At 45.5% G+C, this 27927-nt stretch overlaps 1 protein-coding gene across 1 annotated transcript in view; it reads right to left on the bottom strand.

Moving 5' to 3' along the window:
* Positions 1–27927, bottom strand: part of LOC131140068 (potassium voltage-gated channel subfamily H member 5-like) — a 53874-nt gene that overhangs the window by 23091 nt on the left and 2856 nt on the right. Inside the window, exons 3-11 of the mRNA XM_058090157.1 lie at positions 26113–26236; positions 25485–25591; positions 24976–25104; positions 22702–22817; positions 20249–20641; positions 12955–13112; positions 12614–12885; positions 4170–4369; positions 1932–1991 (exon numbers count right to left, since the gene is read on the bottom strand). Of these exons, the coding sequence (XP_057946140.1) occupies positions 1932–1991; positions 4170–4369; positions 12614–12885; positions 12955–13112; positions 20249–20641; positions 22702–22817; positions 24976–25104; positions 25485–25591; positions 26113–26236 (1559 nt within the window). The remainder of the gene's footprint in view (positions 1–1931; positions 1992–4169; positions 4370–12613; positions 12886–12954; positions 13113–20248; positions 20642–22701; positions 22818–24975; positions 25105–25484; positions 25592–26112; positions 26237–27927) is intronic.

Below are 27927 nucleotides of genomic sequence, written 5' to 3'. Positions count from 1 at the left end.
GTGCATTCCACAAATGCTGGGTGCCTTGGAATATCACTAAAATGATGGCCAGGATCCAAGGGATGAATTTGTACATTGAATCAGTTAATTAAGCTAAATGTGTCCATTTCATACACACACATACAGTAGATGGATGGATGGATGATGGATGGATGATGGATGATGTATGGATGGATGGATGGATGGATTGATTGATGGATAAGATGGATAGATGGATGATGGATGGATGGATGATGGATGATGGATGGATGGATGATGGATGGATGGATGATGGATGGATGGATGATGGATGGATGGATGATGGATGGATGGATGATGGATGGATGAATGATGGATGGGTGGGTGGGTGGATTGGGTGGATGGATGGATGGAGATGGATGGATGAATGGGTGTGTGGGTGTGTGGATGGATGCATGGATGAATGGATGGATGGTTGGATGGATGATGAATGGATGGATGGTTGGATGGATGGATGCATGGATGGATGGATGGATGGATGGATGGATGGATGGACGGATGATGGATGGATGGATGGATTGATGGATGGATGGGTGGGTGGATGGGTGGATGATGGATGGATGGATGGATGGATGGGTGGGTGGGTGGATTGGGTGGATGGATGGATGGAGATGGATGGATGAATGGGTGGGTGGGTGTGTGGATGGATGCATGGATGAATGGATGGATGGTTGGATGGATGCATGGATGGATGGATGGATGGATGGAAGGGTTGGTTTGGGGGATGGATGGATGGATGGATGGAGTGATGGTTGGATGGATGCATGGATGGATGGATGGATGGATGATGGATGGATGGATGATGGATGGACGGATGATGGATGGATGGATGGATTGATGGATGGGTGGGTGGATGGATGGGTGGATGATGGATGGATGGATGGATGGGTGGGTGGGTGGATTGGGTGGATGGAGATGGATGGATGAATGGGTGGGTGGGTGTGTGGATGCATGGATGGATGGATGGATGGATGGATGGATGGATGGATGATGGATGGATGATGGATGGACGGATGATGGATGGATGGATGGATGGATTGATGGATGGGTGGGTGGATGGATGGGTGGATGATGGATGGATGGATGGATGGATGGGTGGGTGGGTGGATTGGGTGGATGGATGGATGGAGATGGATGGATGAATGGGTGGGTGGGTGTGTGGATGCATGGATGGATGGATGGATGGATGGATGGAAGGGTTGGTTTGGGGGATGGATGGATGGAAGAATGGAGTGATGGGTGGATGGAGATGGATGGATGGGTGGGTGGTTGGATGGATGGATGGATGCATGGATGGATGGATGGATGGATGGATGGAAGGGTTGGTTTGGGGGATGGATGGATGGATGGATGGAGTGAGAGAGTGGGAGACATACATATATATACATATATATATATATATATATATATATATATATATATATATATACATATATATATATATATATATATATATATATATATATATATATATATATATATATATATATATATATATACATATATATATATATATATCAGTTTGAGCTGACGAAGAACAATCTTTTCCACTTTGTTAGAAAGCAGAGACGACTGTTCCTCAACTGAAGATGTCCTCTGTCCTCCACTGGTGAGTCTGACCAAGTTTTGGCCTCACGATCAATGTTGTCAAGCAATGCCCAGCAGCCTCAAAAGTGCTAACGCACAAACACAAACACAAACACAAACACAAACACACATGCACACGCACACGTAGTCATGCAAGTAAAAGCACCAAGGAACACTGCCAGGTCCCTCCAGTGGAAGTATCCTGGTGGACGAAGCTAACACCAGACATGGTGGACACTAACGAGGCTTGGAGCGTGCAAGAACCTGTTATCGTTTAAACGTGTCATGCAAATAAGGAAACATCACAAGGTGATAGCGTAGCGTACCTTGCGGTTGAGGTGGACACAGATGTCGGCCCGCATGTCCTTGGGACAGATGGAGAGCACCTGGAGGACACAAAGGCAGCGTTTTATGGCAGACTTTCCAGAATTGACTACGTTTGGTGACATCCTGGGGGGAATGTCATCTGGCAAGGAGGAGCGGCCATTAATGGAATCAGCTTAATGAAGGGAATGGCTCCTCCTGCCAGGTAACCTTCAAGGAGGACCAGCGCTGGCTGATGGAGCTTTATTAGCAACACTTGCTGAACGTCTCCACGCTATGAAATCCATGAATTGCATACTTCAACTGGGGGGGGGTTGAGTACATGAATGCATCCATGCTGGGGAGTATCTTGGCTACGTAGTGAAGGTAGTACATAGAAATGTGGTATTCATGGAGTCAAAATCCTCTTGGACGTATGTGACAGTGACTGAGGGTTACCAAAGGACGGAGGAGGGTTCTCCAGCTCTGGCTTCTCCTTGGCACTAATGGAGTAAACGCTTCCAACTCCAAGTCCATGCATCATTCCAGCCCAAGTAATGACTTCTAATGAGATGTTGACTTTTGCGTGTAGATGGTCCGTGGAGGCTGCAAGCTGTGCTGTCGTATCTCCACAAGTGTGGAGTCCAGCCTAATTAAGTGAAGCATTTAGGTGAAACCGACACGAGGAAACGCGTTGGGCTTCTCCACAAAGCAGCCTCGTTAAACAGCGAGAAGAAAGCCAGTGAAGCGGAACATAACAGGCTTTGAATATCATCTTTGCTCCTCAGTCCTACTTTGTTGTCTTTGGGGGAGGGGGGGGGGCGTTTGCACGGAAACAAGCGAGTATTTCCTGCGTTCCCAAAGTTCCCAAAGTGACCAAAATATCAGCTAATTGGCCCCCAATCAGGAAGCCAGTTGGTTCTACTGAGTGCGCCCACAAGAAGAGTCTTTGGTGTGTAATTAGCACCAAGCTAGCTTGGGAAGTCGCATCTATGGACGCCACCAGAGACGGACAAACCAAATGATAATGGGACTAACGTCAAATGATGATGATGATGATGATGATGCATTTTTCTATCCTGCGTATGTTTACAGCTACAGCGACATCCCATAATGGAGTGTTGTTGTTCCTGAATCAGCATTCCCAGACACGCAACGTCATGGATTTTTGGACAAAACCTTTTTTTTTACTTTATTGTTTTTCTCGAGATTTTGTCCTAAATTGGCAATAATTTAATAATAATTTAATTCAAATAAAGGTTTGATCCACGTCAAATGTACAGCAGACATATAGAATATAGAAATATTAGACCAAATGATCTATATTAGACTATTATGTACAGCATACATATAGAATATAGAAATATTAGACCAAATGATCTATATTAGACTATTATGTACAGCATACATATAGAATATAGAAATATTAGATCAAGACTAATGAGTAAGAACTGAGGAAGTGATTTAGAGTAGAGCATACATTTAGAGTAGTTGCTGAGGAACCAATGAAGAACCGAGTAGAGTAGTGACTGAGGAACCAAGTCACATACATTTAGAGTAGTTACTGAGGAAGAAATGAATAACTAATGAGTAGAGTAGTTACTGAGGAACCAAGTCACATACATTTAGAGTAGTTACCAAGGAACAAATGAATAACTAATGAGTAGTTACTGAGGAACCAAGTCACATACATTTAGAGTAGTTACCAAGGAACAAATGAAGAACTAATGAGTAGAGTAGTTACTGAGGAACTAAGTCACATACATTTAGAGTAGTTACTGAAGAACTAATGAAGAACTAATGAGTAGAGTAGATACTGATGAACTAAGTCACATAAAGCTAGAGTAGTTACTGAGGAACCAATGAACTAACGAGTAGAGTAGTTACTGAGGAACTAAGTCACATACATTTAGAGTAGTTACTGAGGAACTAATGAAGAACTAACGAATAGAATAGTTACTGAGGAACTAAGTCACATACATTTAGAGTAGTTACTGAGGAACTAAGTCACATACATTTAGAGTAGTTACTGAGGAACTAATGAAGAACTAACGAGTAAAGTAGTTACTGAGGAACTAAGTCACATACATTTAGAGTAGTTACTGAGGAACTAAGTCACATACATTTAGAGTAGTTACTGAGGAACTAATGAAGAACTAACGAGTAGAGTAGTTAGATGCTGCTAACGCAGATGCTAAAAGCTCCCAGGACGTTCCTTTTGGATGAAAGTGTTGCAGAGCAAAGCAAAGCGCTTCTCTGACCTTTTCCGTGTCGATGCCTTTGGACATGGACCACGTGGAGACAATGTAGTCCATGACGCGCTCGCTCAGGCCTTTGGGGACCTGGTAGAGCTTGAGGAAGTCCCTGACGTTGTTGAGCATCTCGTGGTAGCGGTTGGTGTTGGCGTACATCTGCTGGAAGATGGTGGTCACGTTGCCAAAGATGGTAGCGTAGAGCAGAGCTGGATGTGGAGAAGAACAGGAAGAAACACACAAGCGTAGAATTAGATCATACTTTGGAGCAGATGGTTCCTTGGCTGGTGTCTCCTTCTTCAGGCCTACTTTGCTGGGCTGGTGTCTCCTGCTTCAGGCCTACTTTGCTGGGCTGGTGTCTCCTGCTTCAGGTCTACTTTGCTGGTCTTAGGTTTGGAAAATGACACCACAGTCCCTTTATTTCAACCAAATACTCCACAAGTCTAGCCGGGGGTGGACTAAATCTGCACCCAAGTGCTGGGATTCCAAAGCCGACGGGTTTGTTGCAACTGCTTGGGGGTCCACACTTGGTTCCGGCCCCCACCCGGGGCCCAGCTCAGAGCTGCTACATGCTAATGGTTATTCCATCATGCTAATGTTGACGTCCTTAACGTGGCTAACTAACCTGCTGTTTATTTCCTTAGTTTTTACTTACTTATAAAAGTCCTCCTTGTTTGTTGCTGCCAATACACCTGCCCCCCCCCGCCCCCCCGTCCCAGTTAAGGTTCTAATTGGCTCTTTCTTTAAGGCTGATGAAAGAATCCACCAGCGAAGAAGGCGCTGCTTCAACAGAACAAAAACAAAGCAAAGAGCGGTCTGAGACAAAACCACGCAACCGAGCCCTTTTTGGGGGGGGGTTCAAGCAGGGGGGGGTTCGGCGATGGTGAGCTGCTGAGCGAAGCAGTTTGATGCTTTGTGAGCCGAGTCGGCGTCCGGGCGACACCGCAGCAATCAAAACAAAGGCAGGCCTTCCCTGCTCGATTCCCTGCACGATTCCCTGCACGCCGTCAGGCCCTAATGAGTTTGGACAAGCGCTAATTGAGCATTGGAATTGTTTACAAATAAACATCCACGACTGCTAAGTCACATGGTAACAGCCCCCCCCACACCCCCCCATGCCACATCATCATCGTTCTATAAATATGACTACTGCATTATTTACTCTTCATAAATGGAGTTAAAGAAACATGAATACTAACCTTTGCATGACAAATACTAATAGCAATACTGTTAACTTCATAGTATTTATTAGCGTACTTATACAACTCTACTCCATCATGCTGAGAGACTATTACAATATTTTGCAGAAGAGAAAAATGCCAGGTGAAGAAAGCTGAAATTCCGCCAGCACATAACTAAACGGGAGCATCACGGAGGCCGCCCCCCCCCCCCCCCCAACCCCGCCGCCGCCATTGTCATCTTTTTGGCAGCCAGCGTCCTCAAAGACGAACGAGCCCCCTGGTGAGTTTAATCCCACTCATAAATCACAATTAGAAGAAGCGTGTGATGTTGCTGAAAGCAGCAGATCTTCACGTTGGGGATGGAACGTTCAACACGGACACGCCTACTTGGAAGACAACCTTCTCCAAGGGACTGGATCACCAGTTCCTTCACTTCAGGGTCTGGTTTCATCACTTCACAGTTGAGGGCATCCATGTTGTTTGTGATGTAATGCTAGGAGTCCACTGTCCCAAACAATCCGCCTATTGGAATCCACTGGAATGTAACGGCACGAGCCAAGTTGGGCCAATGATGCTAGGAGTCCACTGTCCCAAACAATACGCCTATTGGAATCCACTGGAATGTAATGGCACGAGCCAAGTTGGGCCAATGATGCTAGGAGTCCACTGTCCCAAACAATCCGCCTATTGGAATCCACTGGAATGTAATGGCACGAGCCAAGTTGGGCCAATGATGCTAGGAGTCCACTGTCCCAAACAATCCGCCTATTGGAATCCACTGGAATGTAATGGCATGAGCCAAGTTGGGCCAATGATGCGAGGAGTCCACTGTCCCAAACAATCCGCCTATTGGAATCCACTGGAATGTAATGGCACGAGCCAAGTTGGGCCAATGATGCTAGGAGTCCACTGGGCCGGCGCCAGTTGGTGCCAGTTTGCGCTAGAGATGATGTGATTGGTGCATAGGGGTCGCTGTGGCGCCAAATAACGGCAACATGTCAAGCCACTACGTGCCAATCACATAATCTTTGGCACCAACTGGCACCAACTGGCGCCGGCCCAGTGGAGTCCTAGCATCATTGGCGCAACTTGGCTCGTGCCATTACATTCCAGTGAATTCCAATAGGCGGATTGTTTGTGACATTTGGTTCCACTTGGTGGACACCATTTTATACATTTTGAAATTTTCTTGCCGCCATTACGGGCCACCACGAGCCAGTTGGGAGCCAGTTTGAGCCACTGCACTCCACTAGGCACCTTATTGGTGACAATACGTGCCACAAAAAATTGCGTTAGCACGAACTGACACCAACTGGTGTCGGCCCAGTGGATCCTCGCATCATTGGCGCAACTTGGCTCGTGCCATTACATTCCAGTGTATTCCAAAAGGCGGATTGTTTGTGACATTTGGTTCCACTTGGTGGACACGTCGTCACGATTTTATACATTTTGAAATTTTCTTGCCGCCAAACTCAATTTTTGCCGCCGTTACGGGCCACCACGAGCCAGTTGGGAGCCAGTTTGAGCCACTGCACCAAATATCCACGGACTCGTGTGGATGATCGTGGAAATGATGGCAAAATAACCGTTTATTTTCAGTTTTAGGGTGACCATTGGGTCAAAGTGTTTGGGGGCTGATCCTCCACTCAGAACATTTTCCTTCCTACCGGCCAAGGTAACAAGGCCATCAGGGGCCCGGCCGCTATCCCTGCAGACCCCCAGTAATGAAGTCATGGAGGACCGCCGACATCGACCCGACTGGTAAACAGAGGGGGGCGGGGTGGGGGCGTGGGGGGGGGGGGGGGTGGACGTGCAATATGAGAGGAAGTGATATTGACAGGTCACATGTCAGCTTAGGAAAATGAAGAGTGATGGTCCAGGTTATTAAAACTAATATTTTTATACTCCAGTGAAGCTGATGAAGCTGATTTTCTCAAGCGACCCCAAAGTGTCCCCGGATGACATCACGCCGCCATTTGCAACGGAGCCTCGTCCACAACCATCAACCTCCTGACACGTTTCTTCTGCCTCGGCAAATCCAACACCATTGTTTAGTTCTCTGGGGATTCTTCTTCCAAACTGGATCAGCATCCATCAAGAACATGGCCACCAAAGGTAAACAAGCGGAATATTGGAGATGCTTTTATCAGGACTGGCTCCCCTCCCCTCCCCTCCATTCCATTCCAGCCAAAGTCACGCCGCCACGCGTACGAAGGATGTTGTCTCCATGCAGGCTGAGCCCTTGATGGCGTTGGCATCAAATGATGCCTGTGGCGGGCATCGACCTGACCTTGCCGCTCCTGGCGTCACATGACTTTGAGGACTCAGGTCTCAGACAAGCAGTCAGCTGACCTCTGAGCTTTGATGACATCACATGTCAACAACACGGAGAAGAAACGTTGGAATGGAAAAATAAAGGCAGGGGTCCGTCCTGTACTTGAAGAAGATAACGTCATAGGGAAAGTGGGAAAATGGGAAAGTGGGAAAGTGGGAATGGCGACAAGGCTTCTGATCTCCACCCTTTGCCGCACTTTCAATGTTGCTAATAACGCTGACGGCGGACGGCGAAGTGAAAGTGCAGCAAACGTATCCCAAATGCTGCAGCCCTGCTTTATTGACCGTTAGCGTCTCTCGTGCTACCTCCACATCCTCGCTCACGTGGAAAGATTAGCTTTTGCGGCTCCATTCCCGTGTCCACTGGAGTCCAAATTGATCCCGGTGGCAGATTACGGTGTGCACGGAGCATGTGCACAGCGGCCAGTAAAAAGCCAAATCGTTAAAAGACCGACCTCCTCCCCTGGGAATGAATGAGATCAAAGTCAACGTTGACTGAAGCCAATTGAACTCATTCGCTACTCCAACGTCCAATCCCAAAAATGACGCAACCTCATGGTAAAAAAAGAGCATGTTGGGTGCAGCTTAAAGCTGGAAAAAATGCCCACAAGGTGGCAGAAGTGCATTTTATAAGAGCTCGGCATGCATCTTTCCCATGGAAATAAGCAGGAAGGGAAAAGCATGGCTGGCCTCTTGTTACGTTTTCTTATTCCAAATGCAAAACTTCAAGGTATTATATTTGTAAATAAATTGTTATTTTCATGTAAAACTACTTTTTTGTGGGCTGCACAGCGGACGAGTGGTTAGCACGCACAGGCCTCACAGCTAGGAGACCCGAGTTCAATCCCACCCTCGGCCATCTCTGTTTAATATTTAATATACAATATAATATAATATAATATTAATATACAATTAATTTAATAATATTTTTTAAATAATATTTGCAAAAATGAATCATATTTTGAATGACCTCTCATGGCCCACCTGCAGTACCACCACGGCCCACCAGGTGGGAATCACTGCTTTAGACTGTCACAACACGAAACCACGGAAAGAAAAAGCATCTCCATAAGACCACCTAGCAGGATATGCTGGGATGGATGCAATTCCCGTTTATGTGGCGGGAGCAACAGACAACATTCCAAAATCACAGCACTTGGTCAAAAGAAGGAATGAAAGTGAATTTCAAATATATGAAAATGAAGAGTGCATCCCGGCCCACAAATCCCTGCACTGAGCCTGGGAAGTCACTGAGGTGTTTGGAAGTCCAGACTTAAAGCCAACAGATGTGCTGAGAGTCCAACAACACGAGCGTGCGGATCCCAGTAGGGAAGAAAAGGGAGCATGGAGAATGGAAAGCAGAAAGTCAAGAGGAAAAAAAACTGCAAACGCGCTCAGAAAAGTTGTGAGAACCGGCGAGGAGCACAAAGACCTCCGAGTCAGCACCGGAACTCCACTAACGACATGTCAAGCGGCGAGTGCGCGGCGTGCGACATTCCCATCGATGTCACGTAACGTCAGTCCCTTCGGGAATTTGCCAGGCGCCGATCACACAGATTGGCGCACTTTTGTGCATAACGACATCCAATCACCGCAACTTCATCACGTATGGCACCTGGACGGGTAGGCCCCCCCCCCCCCCCCGCCCCCACGTGAGGCAGCGTTTTTTGATGCCGATTTAAAGTACCTTGACGTACTTTCAGGATTTAAAACATTAGCGGAATAATCTCCTCGCTCATTGATTTGACTTGTGTCAGTAAAGGCAGCATCGATACAACAACAACACTAACAATGGCCGCTCTCAGTGGGATGGCTGTATCTTCCAGCACGAGACGTGGGCTCCAGTCCTCAGGTAGGAAAGGCTGACAGCAAACATTTTGTTGAGTCTTTGTAGCGAAAAATATGTGAAAAAAATGTGTTCATATTACACATAAGGATTGAGAATGATGAGCAAAATTCCCAAAAAAGTGCACTTCCCCTTTAAGGATTCGGAGTTCGTGGTTAAGGGAAGGAAAGGAGGAAATGTGGGGGCAGGGGTGGCCAAACTTTTTCCACTGACAGGCCACAAAATGTGGCGGAGGCATTTGGCGTCATCAAACACAATCACATACTTGCTCACGGTGCAACGAAAGGAAAACTCAGCACTCCCACAGCAAGTGAACGCATCACATAAACCAGCCACTCTGTGCTAATCGTGTAACATAAAACTGTTATTTCCACATACCCGCAAGGTATGCTGGGTAGTCCAGCTGCTGCAACAACAAAATGAATTATGAACAATATTGAATTTGGAAATGCGTGGCCCGCAGGCCACAGCTTGCCCATCCCTGCATTAGGGTTAGAATACAGAAGCAAGAAACATTCCTCCATCCTGATGCCGCCAAAGCATTCGCCGCCAAATCAAGGAAGCGGTGACGTCACGGCTTTGATCATCTGGGCTTTCTGTTCCACTCAATCCAGCGTGATGGTGGGCTCAAATTAGCTCCAAGCCGCAGCGTTCCGAGAGGCCAGGATAACGAGCGGATGTCGAGTGGGAAAGAGAGAGAATGGGACTGAGGGGATAAAGAAACAAAAATGGATTAGAGTGGTAATCGTCTCGCCGTCCGGGCGAGAAGCCACGCAGGCATGCGCGCACACACACACGTGCGCACACACACACACACACACACACGCACACACACACACACACACACACACACGCAACCTTCCATGGATGCCTGGCCAATCAATTGTTCCTAAGTGGGAGTTTCTCTCACTCCACAGCAATAAGGCTAAATCAGCTGAGATGCCAGTGGGGGTGTCAGGGGGTGTTGGGGGGGGGGGGGGGTTACCCTGCCCGGCTTCCTTCTTCCATCCTCTTCACCCCTCCTTCCCGTCTCCTGCGTTCATTTTCCTCAAGCAGACCCTCTCCTTCCTGCCCACCCAACCGCCCTTTGCGGGGGCTTCAGACTCGGATTGCGTTGCATCCCTGCATCCTGGAGGTCAAGCCATAATTCCCAGATAGCATATCTCCTGATGCTCGTCTCCATTTGCCGGGTGCGTCCACTCAATCTCAAAATTCCAGGGATGGGAACTCTTTTTTGTGGGATCGAGCGCTAGCACCATGATCATGGTCACATGACGCTCACTAGCCAATCGGCAGGCAGTGGAAGCATGTCACCTGTATGCCGATGCAACCCCCCACCCCCCCTTTTTGGATCCCAATCACCACATCCATCAAGCCAAGGAAGCTCGATATTCCTGTGAATAAACGTTGATGTTTGGGATGAATGTGCTAAAAACGAAGGAGGTGACATTCCAAGAAAAGACCAGATTCCCGGAATAAAAGCCTGAGTTACGCAACACTGGCAGGCCTCTGCGATCAATGTGCTTCCCGTACGGTGCCGACTATTTTGGACCGTTTGAATGCTGCTTTTCACATGAGTGGAACTCCTGGATTCTTCTCCGTTGGTCATTTCCATGCCACCTGAGCGGCAGCGTGCAGGTCCAGGGGCGTTCCAAGGGGGGGCCGCCAAGGTTGGCCCCCGCACGGCCTGGTAGAGACGGCGAACAGAGCAGCGTCAGCTCGCATCAAGTCACTGCTGGGCTCCGTGATGAATCTTTTAGAGGCTCTTAGCGGGCGGTACCGGCGGTTCCGCTGTGGTTCCGCTGTGGTTCCCAATCTGTGTTGGGCTTGAATGTAAACATTGCCAGAGGTGATGATGAGAGTATTCATTGGGGGGCTCGTGGAGATGAAACATAGGCCATGCTTCAAGCGGGGCGGACTTAAACATTTAAATATAGCCAACTCTTAGCCATGCTCTTAAATGCAATTCATTAAGTAATGCAGACTGACTTGGAAGCTTTTATGCTAATTGGTGCCTAACACCGCAGAACATACTTCCATGTACTGATGATATCATATGCACTGATCCATTCATTAGGCACACCGCGCATCTCATCATATTTATTTCATCACAGGCGCTCCGTGTTTAAGAGGTTTTGGAGGTGAGGAAGCGCTCCCAGAAGTTTTATTCTGTAAACACAAATGGCTGGAGACCCATTTACGGCACGCCGCCTGCAGTGGGGGCGGGAACATACGCCATGCGCCTGCAGCTACACTTAGTGAGGATAACACAACGTTTTACTAGGGCTGTCAAGTCATTTAATCAGATTAATCACAGTTTTTGACTAATTAATCACAATTAAACATGTGTCTGCAGCTACACTTAGCAAGGATAACAGAGCTTATTAGTTCATTTTTACTAGGGCTGTCAAGTGATTTAGTCAGATTAATCACAGTTTTTAAACTAATTAATCACGATTAATCGTGTGCCTGCAGCCACACTTAGTAAAGATAACAGAGCTTATTAGTTAACTTTTTACTTGGGCTGTCAAGTAATTTGATCAGATTAATCACAGTTTTAACTAATTAATCACAATTACTCGTGTGCCTGCAGCTACACTTAGTAAGGATAACAGAACTTTTTACTAGGGCTGTCAAGGGATTTAATCAGATTAATTGCGGTTTTAAACTAATTAATCACGATTAATCATGTGCCTGCAGCTACACTTAGTAAGGATAGCAGAACTTTTTACTAGGGCTGTCAAGGGATTTAATCAGATTAATCGCCGTTTTTTAAACTAATTAATCACGATTAATCATGTGCCTGCAGCTACACTTAGTAAGGATAACAGAACTTTTTACTAGGGCTGTGAAGGGATTTAATCAGATTAATCGCAGTTTTTAACTAATTAATCAGGATTAATCGGGTGTCTGCAGCTATACTTAGGAAGGATAACAGAACTTTTTACTCGGCTGTCAAGGGATTTAATCAGATTAATCACAGTTTTTAACTAATGAATTACAATTAATCCCCATAAAAGGACCACCTGCTGCCAAGTGCACGCCACCAAACGGTTCCAGTTCCAAATGTCAACACAACGCTCGGTACTTACATCCCACCATCATCATGGCCACCGAGAAGATCTTCTCCCCGTCCGTGGTGGGAGCGATGTTGCCAAAGCCGATGGTGGTCAAGCTGGTCATGGTGAAGTAGAGCGACGTGATGTACAAAGAGTCCTTGCCGGGGCCTCCCTCCCATTGGCCAGAACCGCTGGCGTTGTAGCGGTAGGGCGAGCCGATGCTGATGGCCAGCTGGTACAGCCAGCTGTCCATCTTGATGGTGTTGGTGGCCTCGTCAATCACCTCGTAGTCTCCGATGCTGTACCTGCTCGGCAGAACCAGGGAACCATGAAGGAATGGTCTCATGAAGACACTCGGACACGTCAACGTTTACCAGATGCAGGCTAGCCAGTGCGCCACCAGTCCAAAGACGCAGACCAGCAGAACCAGAACAGCAGCTCCATACTCCAGGTAGTGGTCCAGTTTCCTTGCCACCCGGCCCAGACGTAATAGGCGGACCACCTTTAGAGAGCTGAACAGGCTGCTGATGCCCTGGGGGGGGGGGGGGGGGGGGGTCAGAGATCTAATCAATAAACAATGATTGGCATCGGAGACGTGAGGATGTGCATTCCTTCATTCATTCATTTTCTACCGCTTTTCCTCACGAGGGTCGCGGGGGGTGCTGGAGCCTATCCCAGCTGTCTTCGGGCGTAAGGCGGGTACACCCTAGACTGGTCGCCAGCCAATCCCAGGGCACATATAGACAAACAACCATTCACACTCACATTCATACCTATGGACAATTTGGAGTGGCTAATTAACCTAGCATGTTTTTGGAATGTGGGAGGAAACCGGAGTACCCGGAGAAAACCCACGCATGCACGGGGAGAACATGCAAACTCCACACAGAGATGCCCAAGGGTGGGATTGAACCCTGGTCTCCTAGCTGTGAGGTCTGTGCGCTAACCCCTAGACCGCCGTGCCGCCCATTCCTTCATTAGCTCCCAAATATTAACAAAATGAATTATATGAATGAGTGTGGGCGTCCCTAATTACAGTACATCCCAGTAGTGACCCATGTACAGTAAGACTGCAAGTTCCAGTGAGAGGAGCCACAGTGACCCAAACCTTGGACCCTTTCCACGTCAGCATTGGGCTTTTTCAAGACGTCCCAAAGATGTCACAACACGAGCCTCTGAGAGCGCTTCCACCAGCCCGGAGCGTCAACATGAGATTTTTCACGTCAGCGTGCACGAAAGGTCGCACAAACAGCCTCTTTTGTCAGCAAGGGCCTGAAAAGGTCCACGAGGAGGCAGGAAGTCGCTTGGACGGAAATACAACACACTCGCAGGAGGAGAAGCAAGAAACGGCAGCCAGAACCCCGAGGCGGGCTCACGCTCCGAGAAACCCATTTAGGCATTTAGATTAGCACAACAGCAGGAGACGACACGCGAGCTAAACATTTAGTCAACACAGCCGTCACCATGGGGGGGGGGCATTCGAAAGATGGATGTCATGCCATTAAAAAGAGGAAGAGCGCATCCTCTTCCTCCTCAGCGAGCGCTAATTGATCCGATTCAAGAACACCTCGCTGGTATCGACGTGACTCCATGGACCCACATGAAAGTCTTAAAGGGCCGCATCGCATTTTGGCGCCTCTGTGCTACTTCACGCTTCAACACACACACACACACACACACACACACACGCACACACACACACACACACACACACACACACCTCATCCACTGGTTGTGATGCTTGTATATATTGTATATATTGTATATATTGTATATATTACACATACATACATATGGACTAACTTGCTCCTCTTCTTAAAGGTAAGGTTCAATGACGCTGTTGTGTGTTTTGGTTGCTAACGAGCATATTTGTTCATTAATTCCTGCTAGCCAAACAATGTTATGTTTTTATCATCTCTCCGCGTAACCAACTCCAGACTCGTACCAATGGTGACTCCGGAGACTCATTTTGGGTTTTGAATTGGATGTTTTAAACCTCACTTCCTTAAAAGTCACACTACACCAGGGATGGGCAAACTACAGCCCGGGGGCCACCTGCGGCCCACCAAGTGTTTGAATCCAGCCCGCCAGATGCAAACTGGCAACATGACTTCCAAGTCGGATGTCATTCATTCATTTTCTACCGATTATCCTCACCAGGGTCACGGGGGTGCTGGAGCCTACCCCAGCTGACTATGGGTGAGAGGCGGGGTCCACCCTGGACTGGTGGCCAGCCAATCCCAGGGCACATATAGACAAACAACCATTCACACTCACATTCATACCTATGGACAATTTGGAGTGGCTAATTAACCTAGCGGGCGGCACGGTGATCTACGGGTTAGCGCACAGACCTCACAGCTAGGAGACCAGGGTTCAATTCCACCCTCGGGCATCTCTGTGTGGAGTTTGCATGTTCTCCCCGTGCATGCGCGGGTTTTCTCCGGGTACTCCGGTTTCCTCCCACATTCCAAAAACATGCTAGGTTAATTAGCCACTCCAAATTGTCCATAGGTATGAATGTGAGTGTGAATGGTTGTTTGTCTATATGTGCCCTGGGATTGGCTGGCAACCAGTCCAGGGTGTACCCTGCCTTACGCCTGAAGACAGCTGGGATAGGCTCCAGCACCCCCCCCCCCCGTGACCCTCGTGAGGAAAAGCGGTAGAAAATGAATGAATGAATAATGAACCTAGCATGTTTTTGGAATGCAATGTGCTAAATATAGCGAGAACACAACAAGGAAGTGATGTCAGAGTCTGAAGGTAGCAGGAACATCTTCACTGAACGTAAACATGATGTTAAATGTTCGTCCATTTTGTCATTTGTAGTTATTTGACTTTGTTTTCTGCATGTAAAATGACAATTATTGTCAATAAAATGTATTTTTTTGTTCATATTTTTGGGTGTCTGGAAAGGATTCACAGGTTTTTGTACATTTTTGGATTACTAAAATAAAATGAGGTACAGTAACAAAACATCCACATGTTGTGTTACAGCTGACAAAGCTAAGTAGTAAAATAATATATTATTATTATCATTAATAAACAATTATTTGACTTTTATAACCTGCCTAGGGCCAATAAAAAACACTCTGCGGGATGAAAACGGTCCAGGAAATGGAGAAATGGCGGCGTTTTCAAGCCTCCATCATTCCAGCAGGACCTGGTCCCAATTAGTGACATGGTGATGGGTCAGGATGGGTCCTCACGGGTCAGGCTGGTACAGCACTCGGTCTGGGCTATTAGAGCATCCACACAGCAAGCAGCCTCAGCGAGAACAATAGGAGCTCCCGTTGGAGCCCCGGTCCCCGTGTGGGGGGGCTGGTGGGAGACGCGCACACACACACACACACACAGCCTGAGGGAGCGTTGGCCAACTCCTGGTGGGAACGTTACATCACCTTGGCATTGTTTTCCAGCCAAGCACCTCAGTGGAGAGTGGTGTGCACTTTGCTGGCAAGATGTGCACGTAGTGTGTAGGTTGCTATGCACGGTGTAAAAAAACAACAAAAAGACTAAGACTATTTCTAAATCAAGTAAGCATCACACCTCCTCCTGGTCAAGATGTGTTTCTCTGCATGTACACACACACACACACACACACACACACACACACTAAATGCTAATATGGCAAAAAGCTAAAAAGGCTAAAAATACAGCAGACCAGTTTAGCATTGTTCTCTTCTTCACCTCCACATCCTCCATCCTCCTCCATCATATCAGCGAGGTGACCAAGTTCTCCACACCTGCCAAGCTAACTAACTAGCTAACATGCTAACATGTAGCATGGCCGTGCATCAGTGAGAGAGGACGGCGTGGACGAGCTTTGTGTCTTCTTGGAACGCTTTCATCAATTCATCCTCCGCCGTTCCTGGTTCTTCCCCCGGGAGAAAAGGGAGGGAGGCAACGCCTTCAATTGCAGCACAAAGCGTAGGAAAACACAGCACCGCTCTCTGGACTCAAAGTAAGGTAACCATAGCAACAACAGTCAACATGACAACTTCAGACAAACTTTTTGTCTCTTCTGGTTTAGAAAATGGATCACGGTGGAAGGTACGCCATCATCACGCTCTGCTACGGAACTCACGTTTGTTCCCATCTTGCTTCCATGACGGGAACAAAATGGGAAAAATGATGGCCTCATTGGTAACTACTCATTAGTTCTTCATTAGCGCCTTGGTAACTACTCATTAGCTCCTTGGTAACTACTCATTAGTTCTTCATTAGCTCCTTGGTAACTACTCATTAGTTCTTCATTAGTTCCTTGGTAACTACTCATTAGTTCTTCATTAGTTCCTTGGTAACTACTCATTAGCTCCTTGGTAACTACTCATTAGTTCTTCATTAGTTCCTTGGTAACTACTCATTAGCTCCTTGGTAACTACTCATTAGTTCTTCATTAGTTCCTTGGTAACTACTCATTAGTTCTTCATTAGTTCCTTGGTAACTACTCATTAGCTCCTTGGTAACTACTCATTAGCTCCTTGGTAACTACTCATTAGTTCCTTGGTAACTACTCATTAGTTCTTCATTAGCTCCTTGGTAACTACTCATTAGTTCTTCATTAGTTCCTTGGTAACTACTCATTAGTTCCTTGGTAACTACTCATTAGTTCTTCATTAGTTCCTTGGTAACTACTCATTAGCTCCTTGGTAACTACTCATTAGTTCTTCATTAGTTCCTTGGTAACTACTCATTAGTTCTTCATTAGTTCCTTGGTAACTACTCATTAGTTCCTTGGTAACTACTCATTAGTTCATTGGTAACTACTCATTAGTTCCTTGGTAACTACTCATTAGTTCCTTGGTAACTACTCATTAGTTCTTCATTAATTCCTTGGTAACTACTCATTAGTTCTTCATTAGTTCCTTGGTAACTACTCATTAGTTCTTCATTAGTTCCTTGGTAACTACTCATTAGTTCCTTGGTAACTACTCATTAGTTCCTTGGTAACTACTCATTAGTTCATTGTTAACTACTCATTAGTTCTTCATTAGTTCCTCTGTAACTACTCATTAGTTCCTTGGTAACTACTCATTAGTTCCTTGGTAACTACTCATTAGTTCTTCATTAGTTCATTGGTAACTACTCATTAGTTCTTCATTAGTTCCTTGGTAACTACTCATTAGTTCCTTGGTAACTACTCATTAGTTCATTGGTAACTACTCATTAGTTCTTCATTAGTTCCTCTGTAACTACTCATTAGTTCCTCTGTAACTACTCATTAGTTCCTTGGTAACTACTCATTAGTTCCTTGGTAACTACTCATTAGTTCCTTGGTAACTACTCATTAGTTCTTCATTAGTTCATTGGTAACTACTCATTAGTTCTTCATTAGTTCCTTGGTAACTACTCATTAGTTCTTCATTAGTTCCTTGGTAACTACTCATTAGTTCTTCATTAGTTCCTTGGTAACTACTCATTAGTTCTTCATTAGTTCCTTGGTAACTACTCATTAGTTCTTCATTAGTTCCTTGGTAACTACTCATTAGTTCTTCATTAGTTCCTTGGTAACTACTCATTAGTTCCTTGGTAACTACTCATTAGTTCCTTGGTAACTACTCATTAGTTCATTGGTAACTACTCATTAGTTCTTCATTAGTTCCTCTGTAACTACTCATTAGTTCCTTGGTAACTACTCATTAGTTCTTCATTAATTCCTTGGTAACTACTCATTAGTTCTTCATTAGTTCCTTGGTAACTACTCATTAGTTCTTCATTAGTTCCTTGGTAACTACTCATTAGTTCCTTGGTAACTACTCATTAGTTCATTGGTAACTACTCATTAGTTCTTCATTAGTTCCTCTGTAACTACTCATTAGTTCCTTGGTAACTACTCATTAGTTCCTTGGTAACTACTCATTAGTTCTTCATTAGTTCATTGGTAACTACTCATTAGTTCTTCATTAGTTCCTTGGTAACTACTCATTAGTTCCTTGGTAACTACTCATTAGTTCATTGGTAACTACTCATTAGTTCTTCATTAGTTCCTCTGTAACTACTCATTAGTTCCTTGGTAACTACTCATTAGTTCCTTGGTAACTACTCATTAGTTCCTTGGTAACTACTCATTAGTTCCTTGGTAACTACTCATTAGTTCTTCATTAGTTCATTGGTAACTACTCATTAGTTCTTCATTAGTTCCTTGGTAACTACTCATTAGTTCTTCATTAGTTCCTTGGTAACTACTCATTAGTTCTTCATTAGTTCCTTGGTAACTACTCATTAGTTCTTCATTAGTTCCTTGGTAACTACTCATTAGTTCTTCATTAGCTCCTTGGTAACTACTCATTAGTTCTTCATTAGTTCCTTGGTAACTACTCATTAGTTCTTCATTAGTTCCTTGGTAACTACTCATTAGTTCTTCATTAGTTCCTTGGTAACTACTCATTAGTTCTTCATTAGTTCCTAGGTAACTACTCATTAGTTCTTCATTAGTTCCTTGGTAACTACTCATTAGTTCTTCATTAGTTCCTAGGTAACTACTCATTAGTTCTTCATTAGTTCCTAGGTAACTACTCATTAGTTCTTCATTAGTTCCTTGGTAACTACTCATTAGTTCTTCATTAGTTCCTTGGTAACTACTCATTAGTTCTTCATTAGTTCCTTGGTAACTACTCATTAGTTCTTCATTAGTTCCTTGGTAACTACTCATTAGTTCTTCATTAGTTCCATGGTAACTACTCATTAGTTCCTTGGTAACTACTCTTTAGTTCTTCATTAGTTCCTTGGTAACTACTCATTAGTTCCTAGGTAACTACTCATTAGCTCCTTGGTAACTACTGATTAGTTCTTCATTAGTTCCTTGGTAACTACTCATTAGCTCCTTGGTAACTACTCATTAGTTCTTCATTAGTTCCTTGGTAACGACTCATTAGCTCCTTGGTAACTACTCATTAGTTCTTCATTAGTTCATTGGTAACTACTCATTAGCTCCTTGGTAACTACTCATTAGTTCTTCATTAGTTCCTTGGTAACTACTCATTAGTTCTTCATTAGTTCCTTGGTATCTACTCATTAGTTCTTCATTAGTTCTTCATTAGTTCCTTGGTAACTACTCATTAGTTCTTCATTAGTTCCTTGATAACTACTCATTAGTTCCTTGGTAACTACTCATTAGTTCTTCATTAGTTCCTTGATAACTACTCATTAGTTCCTTGGTAACTACCATTAGTTCCTTGGTAACTACTCATTAGTTCCTTGGTAACTACCCATTAGTTCCTTGGTAACTACCCATTAGTTCCTTGGTAACTACTCATTAGTTCCTTGGTAACTACTCATTAGTTCTTCATTAGTTCCTTGGTAACTACTCATTAGTTCCTTGGTAACTACCATTAGTTCCTTGGTAACTACCATTAGTTCCTTGGTAACTACTCATTAGTTCCTTGGTATCCTTGGTTCCTTGGGATTTCCTTTGATTTGTGCTTCCCGCCAAAACGCTGTTATCCATTATTCCACCAAGGGCCCGCCTTCAGGCATGCCCACTCCGCTGTGATTGGTGACATCTAACTATGAACCATATAAGGACGTCCGCCCCTCTGTGACATCACAAAGGGGCTTTTTGACCACGCCTTTTGAACCCGAGCGTTTGGAGTCATCCCAACCTCACTTCCAAAAGCACAAACCTGGATATGGTAAGTTCATGGACTTGTGGACATGCAGACGTACCTCATCCACGTTCTCGAAGGCGTTGATGATGTCATAGGGCAGGCAGGACAGCAGGTCGATGACAAACCAGGTCTTCAGGTAGTTCATGCGGATCAGCTTGGGGTCGGAGATGACCTCTCCGCCGGGTCCCACGAAGGTGGTGTGGAAGTTGAGGACGATGTCCACCAGGAAGATGACGTCCACCACGCTGTCCAGCACCAGCCACACGATGTTGTTCTGCTTGGTCTTGAAGGACACGTTGTAGGGCACCATGATGGCCGTGTAGAAGGTGAGGATGAGGATCACCCAGTCCCACGTGGTCTTGAAGGTGCAGTAGTGGAGGATGATGTGCGGCGGGGTCTTGGGGGCTTCCTGCTTGTACTGAGGGAGGATGTCCGAGTTGAGCTGCAGGACCTGGAAGACATTTGGATCGTGGAATCTCATGGAAAAGGGTTTCCAGATCTTTAGACAAAGTCATGCAGAGATGATCCATCCTTCACGAGTCCTCCTTCCCTCCCCGTTTGCATCCTTCTGCAACTGACATGTTAATGAGGTCATTAGGCGTCAAGATGGTGGAGCAGCTGGTCTTTGGACTCAAGTGGACCTGAGTCATCTTCACTTGTTCATTATTGATATCATGTTCACTTTAATCGTCAAGCGTAGAACAATGAGACATGGGAAGGACTCTCGTTTCTGTGTCCTTCCTTAGGTGAGAGTCCTTCCCTAGGAGGTGACACGTCCTCCTGAGAAGGTGCACGTGGTCCTGACTGAAGCACACATCTCCATCCTTCTCTTCCTGGGTTTTTCCACCTTTTAGACGGTCTGGGTGCTTTGTGCCTTGGCCTCCAACAGGCGCATCAAACATTGATGACACTCAGCAGAAGCTGCTGGCGTGCATCCACACAAGCGTGTGTGTGTGTGGGGGGGGTGGGGGGCGGGGGGGCGGGGGGGGGGGGGTAAAGCGGTGGGACTGTAGTCCTTAATGTTTCATAGGAGGATTTAGTTGTGCAGAAATAATGAAAAGAGCAGAGAAGCTGGGCCAATATGAACGCACGGCGATGGCGCTAACCACCGCCGTTATGGCGTCGTTTGGCTACACGTAGACACCGCTGGCGTTGGACTCCATTACCAGAAGGCATGGCACTCTGCTCCTCAATAAAATACTCGAAAATATTCTAAAAGCGTGTGCCTGCTATTATACCACATGAAAAAATGAAATATCATTGATTTTCACTTGGGCTGCACGGTGGTCGAGTGGTTAGCGCGTAGACCTCACAGCTAGGAGACCAGCGTTCAATTCCACCCTTGGCCATCTCTGTGTGGAGTTTGCATGTTCTCATTCCAACATTCCAAAAACTAGCAAAATGCTAGGTTAATTAGCCACTCCAAATTGTCCATAGGTATGAATGTGAGTGTGAATGGTTGTTTGTCTATATGTGCCCTGGGATTGGCTGGCCACCAGTCCAGGGTGGACCCCGCCTCTCGCCCTAAGATAACTGGGATAGGCTCCAGCATCCTCGTGAGTTTAAGCAGCAGAAAATGAATGAATGACTTTCACTTATGTTGAAATATAGTTGGACGAGCTAATGGTAATTAGCCGTTACCATTAGTTACCATTAGCTGTATGAGCTAATGGTAATTAGCCGTTACCATTAGTTACCATTAGTTGTATGAGCTAATGGTAATTAGCCTTTAGCATTAGTTACCATTACTTGTATGAGCTAATGGTAATTAGCCTTTAGCATTAGTAACCATTAGCTGTATGAGCTAATGGTAATTAGCCGTTACCATTAGTAACCATTAGCTGTATGAGCTAATGGTAATTAGCCATTACCATTAGTTACCATTAGCTGTATGAGCTAATGGTAATTAGCCTTTAGCATTAGTAACCATTAGCTGTATGAGCTAATGGTAATTAGCCGTTACCATTAGTAACCATTAGCTGTATGAGCTAATGGTAATTATCCATTACCATTAGTTACCATTAGTTGTATGAGCTAATGGTAATTAGCCGTTACCATTAGTTACCATTAGTTGTATGAGCTAATGGTAATTAGCCTTTAGCATTAGTAACCATTAGCTGTATGAGCTAATGGTAATTAGCCATTACCATTAGTTACCATTAGCTGTATGAGCTAATGGTAATTAGCCATTACCATTAGTTACCATTAGTTGTATGAGCTAATGATAATTAGCCGTTACAATTAGCTGTATGAGATACCAGCTGTTAGCTGGGAGCAGTTGTTAGCTATCATGTTAGCTATCATGTTAGCTCAATTAAAGTAGCATTAAGGACACTTTTTCTGCATATTTTCCCCAACGGGAAGTAAAAATATTGTTCCCTTTGAATATGTTTGCATGGTCCAATTGTGTTTTGGACCAGGGACTAATAACCAAAGAAAGGGAATAAAGCCGAGGTAGCCGTCGCCATGGTTACCCGCATCTTTCATCAGGAGCGGTTTAAAGATGCTCACCTCGGCCAGTCGGGACTGCTTATGGCTGACTTCATGCTTGCTGATGGGCGCCAGCTGCTGCAGCGTCGTACGGTTTTGGGTCAGCGCTCGAGTCAGACGCGCGAACTTGGTCCAACCTGCGGGAAAGACCACAACATGAACGTCCAATCAGCAGGCTTCAAGGGGGCGGGGTCCAAACTGCGGTGAAAAATGTGCTATGGAGTTACATTTAAAGAAAGTTATGAGCATCATTTCAATATTTTCTCCTCTTTTGGTTTTTAGTAAGATGTAATATGTTGGATTTTTAGGAAAAAAATGGCTCCCGGGTCGCACTTCCAGTGCTCCATCCATCCAATTATCCCGTTTCTATGCTGCTTAATCCTCATTAGGCTAGCCGGGGTAGGCTGGAGCCTATCCCAGCTGACTTTGGGCGGATGACAGGGTACACCCTCTACTTCCGGCCAGCCCATGGCAGGGCACAAACAACCATTCACACTCCAATTCATACCCATGGGAAATTTAGAGTTCCCAATTGAGCTAACATGGATATTTTTGGAATGTGAGAGGAACCGGAATACCCGGGAAAAAATCCATGGACATGGATTCCATGGAGAGAACACGCAAACTCCACACAGAGATTGGAACCCAGAGCTCCAGTGTAGCCAACGTGCTAACCAACGCTAGCAAAATATTCCCAGTGAGGACTGGCCACCAGGGGGCATCAGGCAACAACAACAGCGCTCCCGGTGGACTGATGGCATCATTACAGCCCACTAGTCAAATATCATGGCTTCTACTTTCTACTGTATGCTCATAAAACAACCCATAATACTTCCTGGTCTAGCTGCCTTTACTTCAGCTGTATGATGGCCGCCCCCAGTACGGGGGGGGGGGGCTAAACGAGGGAGGCCTTCACAATGAAGATGACTTTGTCTTTGTGTAGCTTCTATACATTCAACTTGGCATTGGAACGCAGGGAACGGCAGCCAAAACGGACATCCTTCAATGACACTCAGGGAGGGGGGTCGGGGGTGGGGGGGGGGGGGTGCGAGGAGATGACTGCCACTTAAAGACTCAGCGACACCAGGCCATCAGTGCAAATGCCAACATCTTCTTCCACTTCAGCACTTTCACTCAACCTTTGCGGCGGTCCCAGTTTTCCCTCCGATGGACAATTCCTCTCGCTAGCTAACAATGAAGAACCAACATGACGCTAATGAACGCACGCCACGTAATGATGGAACACAAACGATCACGAGCTAACAAAGTAGCCAAAGTGGTCTTCCGTAACGACTTGACTTTCCTCACAAAAACTCCAACAACATGAAATCAACTCCATGGAACATTCCCAGCGTTCCTTCCTTCCTGCCAGGCCGCCATGTCTCTGCCGCTCGCCTCACGCTAACGTGATGTGGCGTGGCGTGGCGTGCCGTCAGCGCGGCCGGAGACGCCGGCGCCGGCGGTGAACGACAGCAGCCAACTCGGCTGTCGACGCCCTCAGCGGCCAAACTCTGCGGCGCCCTTTGGTCCCACCCCCCTCCCCCCCCCCCAGTGCAGACGCCACCTAAAAACCCAGCCGGCCGTCTGGACATGACTGCGCCCCCTGGTGGTCAACTCTGGCATCCATGTTTGTTAGCATTGTTAGCCCTAGCTGACACTAGCTGACAACATGCGATGGACAACCCCATCACATGACACCAGGGGGCGTGGTCTCTCGCAGCCACGCATATCAACATGTGTTAGCATGTCTGTAAGGTAAATCGAGAGGGCAGGGGTGTTCCGGCCGTGTGGAGGGGGGCCCCCACTCCCTCCCCCGGGGGCCAGGAAGCTGACACGGCACATCAGTCACGACTCCACCGACAATTCCTGACTGCGTCCGGCCTTGGAAGTCAACAAGACGACAGGAATTCTTTCCTTTCTTTCTTCTCTCCTTTTCATTTGTCAATTGCAACCACCCGAGTTAGTCCCGCCCCTTCTGTGACGCAGCCAAGATGGCGACTATCCAGGGCGGTAAGGGGACCCACATTCTACACCTCTTATTTCTGCGTTTAATTTACTCCGCCCCCAACCCGCCTCATGCCACACCCACTGGGCTGTGATTGGTCAAACTCAAAAGTGCTCCCGAGGACTTCCGGATACGTAGGCCTGCGTTTCCAAAAAACTCGGGATCACTTCCAACCTCTTGGTGTGATGCTTTGCCATCGTTGAACACGAGAACATTCCAAGAACATTTAAAGGTGGGAAAAGCGGACCCGGATGAGTCATTCCAGGCTCTGAATCCTAAATCCTCCTGACCTTTGGTGGTTTCATCCTCGATGGGCTGCTTGAAGAGAGTGATGTCCTTGAAGGTGCACAGGAACAGGACCACCTTGTCGTTCTCGTTCCTGATGGGAGCCACTTGCATGTAGAACCAGACCGGACTTCCTGCCACGACAAGGAGCAGCACGTCACATGACATTCACCAGCTTCCCTTCTCCGCTTCATCCCGGTCGCTGCATCGTGTGCAGACCGGGGATGCTCCATCGGGATTTATGCTGCCGATACCGATCATTCGCCGGTGAAATCGGCCGATCTAAATACCAGTGTACACAGTGTACTCGCTGAAGTGTACTGACAAGAATTCCATCAAGTGCACTCAACATTTTGAGTGCAGCACCCGGGTCATGACAAGACCTGATAATGGCTTTTTGCCGTAGTCGGCAGCGTAGAAACACACTGAATGTTAGCTTAGCATGTTTATTAGCATCCAGGTCGCGGCGATAATAACGGCGATGAAGATGAGGATGAAGATGAACGCAACTCACGGTTCTTCCTGTAGAGGAGGACCTCAAAGCAGTTGGACTCATAGTTGTCGAAGGTCTGCCGCACTTTGTCGATGGTCTTCTTGTCCGTCAGTTCTCCGTACATAAAACTGCAGAAAGCACAGAAAAACCCGTCGCTATGACATCACTTCCTGTCGCCGTGAAGGTTCTGTGTGCTATTTAGCCACTTCCTTACAACTCCACTAGCATGGTCACCATGACAACCAAGGGAACATCTTGAGGGAATATTTAGGTCACAGCTTGATGATGTCACACCCGTTAACCAATCAGTGACGACGTCAGGAAACAAACTAAGTGACCTGAGAAGTCACTCCTCGGCTACTCCGGTAAGATGGATCCATGTCATCGTGGGATTGGTCATGAAGGAAAACCCCCGTGCTTCCGCAGAGAACGTTCTGGTCCAATGCTTTGATTGACAGGTAAGGGGCGGGAGCATTTCCTCTCTGTTGCAGTCGTACTTCAAACATCTGCTCAGCAAACGTCTACAAAACTTGGCTGCTACTACTACCAATAGTCATGGGAATGGGTTGTTTACTAATATAGTGACAATACAACCGCTATTAATACTAATAAATGTTATAATAATAATAATAATAATAATAATGCTGACCTGCAGGTGCTGCTCTTCTGCATGACATCAGCTCGGTGGAATCCAGACAGCTTGCAGAATCCGTCATTGCTGTAGACGACGGGCCACTCCACGATCTGGGCGTTGCCCAGCAGGAAGCTCGTCTCTGCAGGTGGAAAGTACACATCAACGCCACGACATCGACCCCGCCATGACATCAGCCTCGCCATGACCTCGCCATGACCTCAACAGCAGGAAGTATCTGACGGGTCACACCGCCAAGCCAAGCGTGTTTTTATTCTACTGCAACGTACAACACAGACGGAGTATGCAAACAAAGACATGTCCACTGGTCAACACAAGGATTAAAGGAATTCCTACAGTACTTGAACACACCAGTACGACACAGTATTTTCACCACATTGGGGGGGGAAATCTGATATTTGACAATAAAGTCATAAATTTACAAGAAAAAAATTGATCAGAATACAGTTGTCAATTTCTGAGGAAACAGTCCTTACATTTACCAGAATAAAGTCATGAATTTTGGAAAATAAAGTTGTCAAATTTACGAAAATAAAGTTGTCATTTCATGAGAAAAAAGTCTTATATTTACAAGAATAAAGTCGTAAATTTGACAAAATTGAGAAAAAATGCTTGAGAGAAAAGTAGAAAATTTTACAATAATAAAATCCTAAATTTGAGGGGAAAAAGTACATTTAAAAGAATAAAGTCATGAATTAATTGCATGAATAAAGTTGTAAAATTTTACGAGAAAAAAGTTGTCATTTCATGAGAAAAAAAATATTAAATTTACAAGAATAAAGTCATAAATTTGTGAGAAAAAAGTCATGTTTGAGAGAAAAGTTGTAAATTTACAATGATAAAATCATAAATTTAAGAAAAAAAGTCTTAAGTGTACAAGAAAAAAAATTAAATTTACGGAAATAATGTCATAAATTAATGAGAAAACAATTTTCAATTTACAAGAATAAACTGGTAAAATTATTAGAAAAAAGTCTTACATTTACAAGAATAAAGTCTTAAATTTGCCAGAATAAAGTCGTAAATTGTGAGAAAAAAAGTCATATGTTTGAGAGAAAAGTTGTAATAAAATTTGCAATATAAAATCCTAAATTTGAGGGGGAAAAAAAGTTGTACATTTACAAGAATAAAGTTGTAAATTATGCCAAAAAAGTCTTACATTTATGAGAAATAAAGTCGCAAATTTTCCAAAAATAAAATCGAGTGTTTATGAGAAAAAAAAGTCTTACGTGTACTCAAAAAGTTGTAAATTTACGAGAATACAGTCATTAATTAATGAGAAAAATAATCTTCAATTTCCAGGATAAAGTGATAAATTTTACAAAAAAAAAAGTTGGAAATTTACGACAAAAAAAAGTTGTAACATTACCTTTGCCCGAGGCCAAAGGTCACACAAGTCCCCCCCCTTTCATAGACGTTCCAGGTGAAGGAGTATTAAAATAATATAAGGAGTATTAAAATAATCAGAGATTTCAAGACTAAAGTCCTAAATTGATGAGAGAAATGGTAATATTAAACAACTCAAGTAATGAATTTCCAAGGCTTCTCCAAAGTCAGCTGACTGATGTCATATGACATCAACTAAAGTGATGGCTGATGTTGGTGACACAGGACCCACACCCCCCCAGGGCACCCCCAATAAAGCACATATGTCCATTCATACCATGTCCATGCATTACATCACGTATACAAATAGAAATCATGTTTTAACGTGGCGCTCCGCCACAATCCATTACCGAATGTCCTTGGGGGTGGGGTGGTGGGGGCGTGGGGGGTCTCCCAAAAGTAACAGTTTATGACTGATGATTTTTT

Source organism: Doryrhamphus excisus, chromosome 13 (genome assembly GCF_030265055.1).
Source record: "Doryrhamphus excisus isolate RoL2022-K1 chromosome 13, RoL_Dexc_1.0, whole genome shotgun sequence".
Taxonomy (NCBI): domain Eukaryota; kingdom Metazoa; phylum Chordata; class Actinopteri; order Syngnathiformes; family Syngnathidae; genus Doryrhamphus; species Doryrhamphus excisus.
Note: the sequence above shows the minus strand (reverse complement) of the source record. Positions and strands in the feature narration are given on the sequence as shown.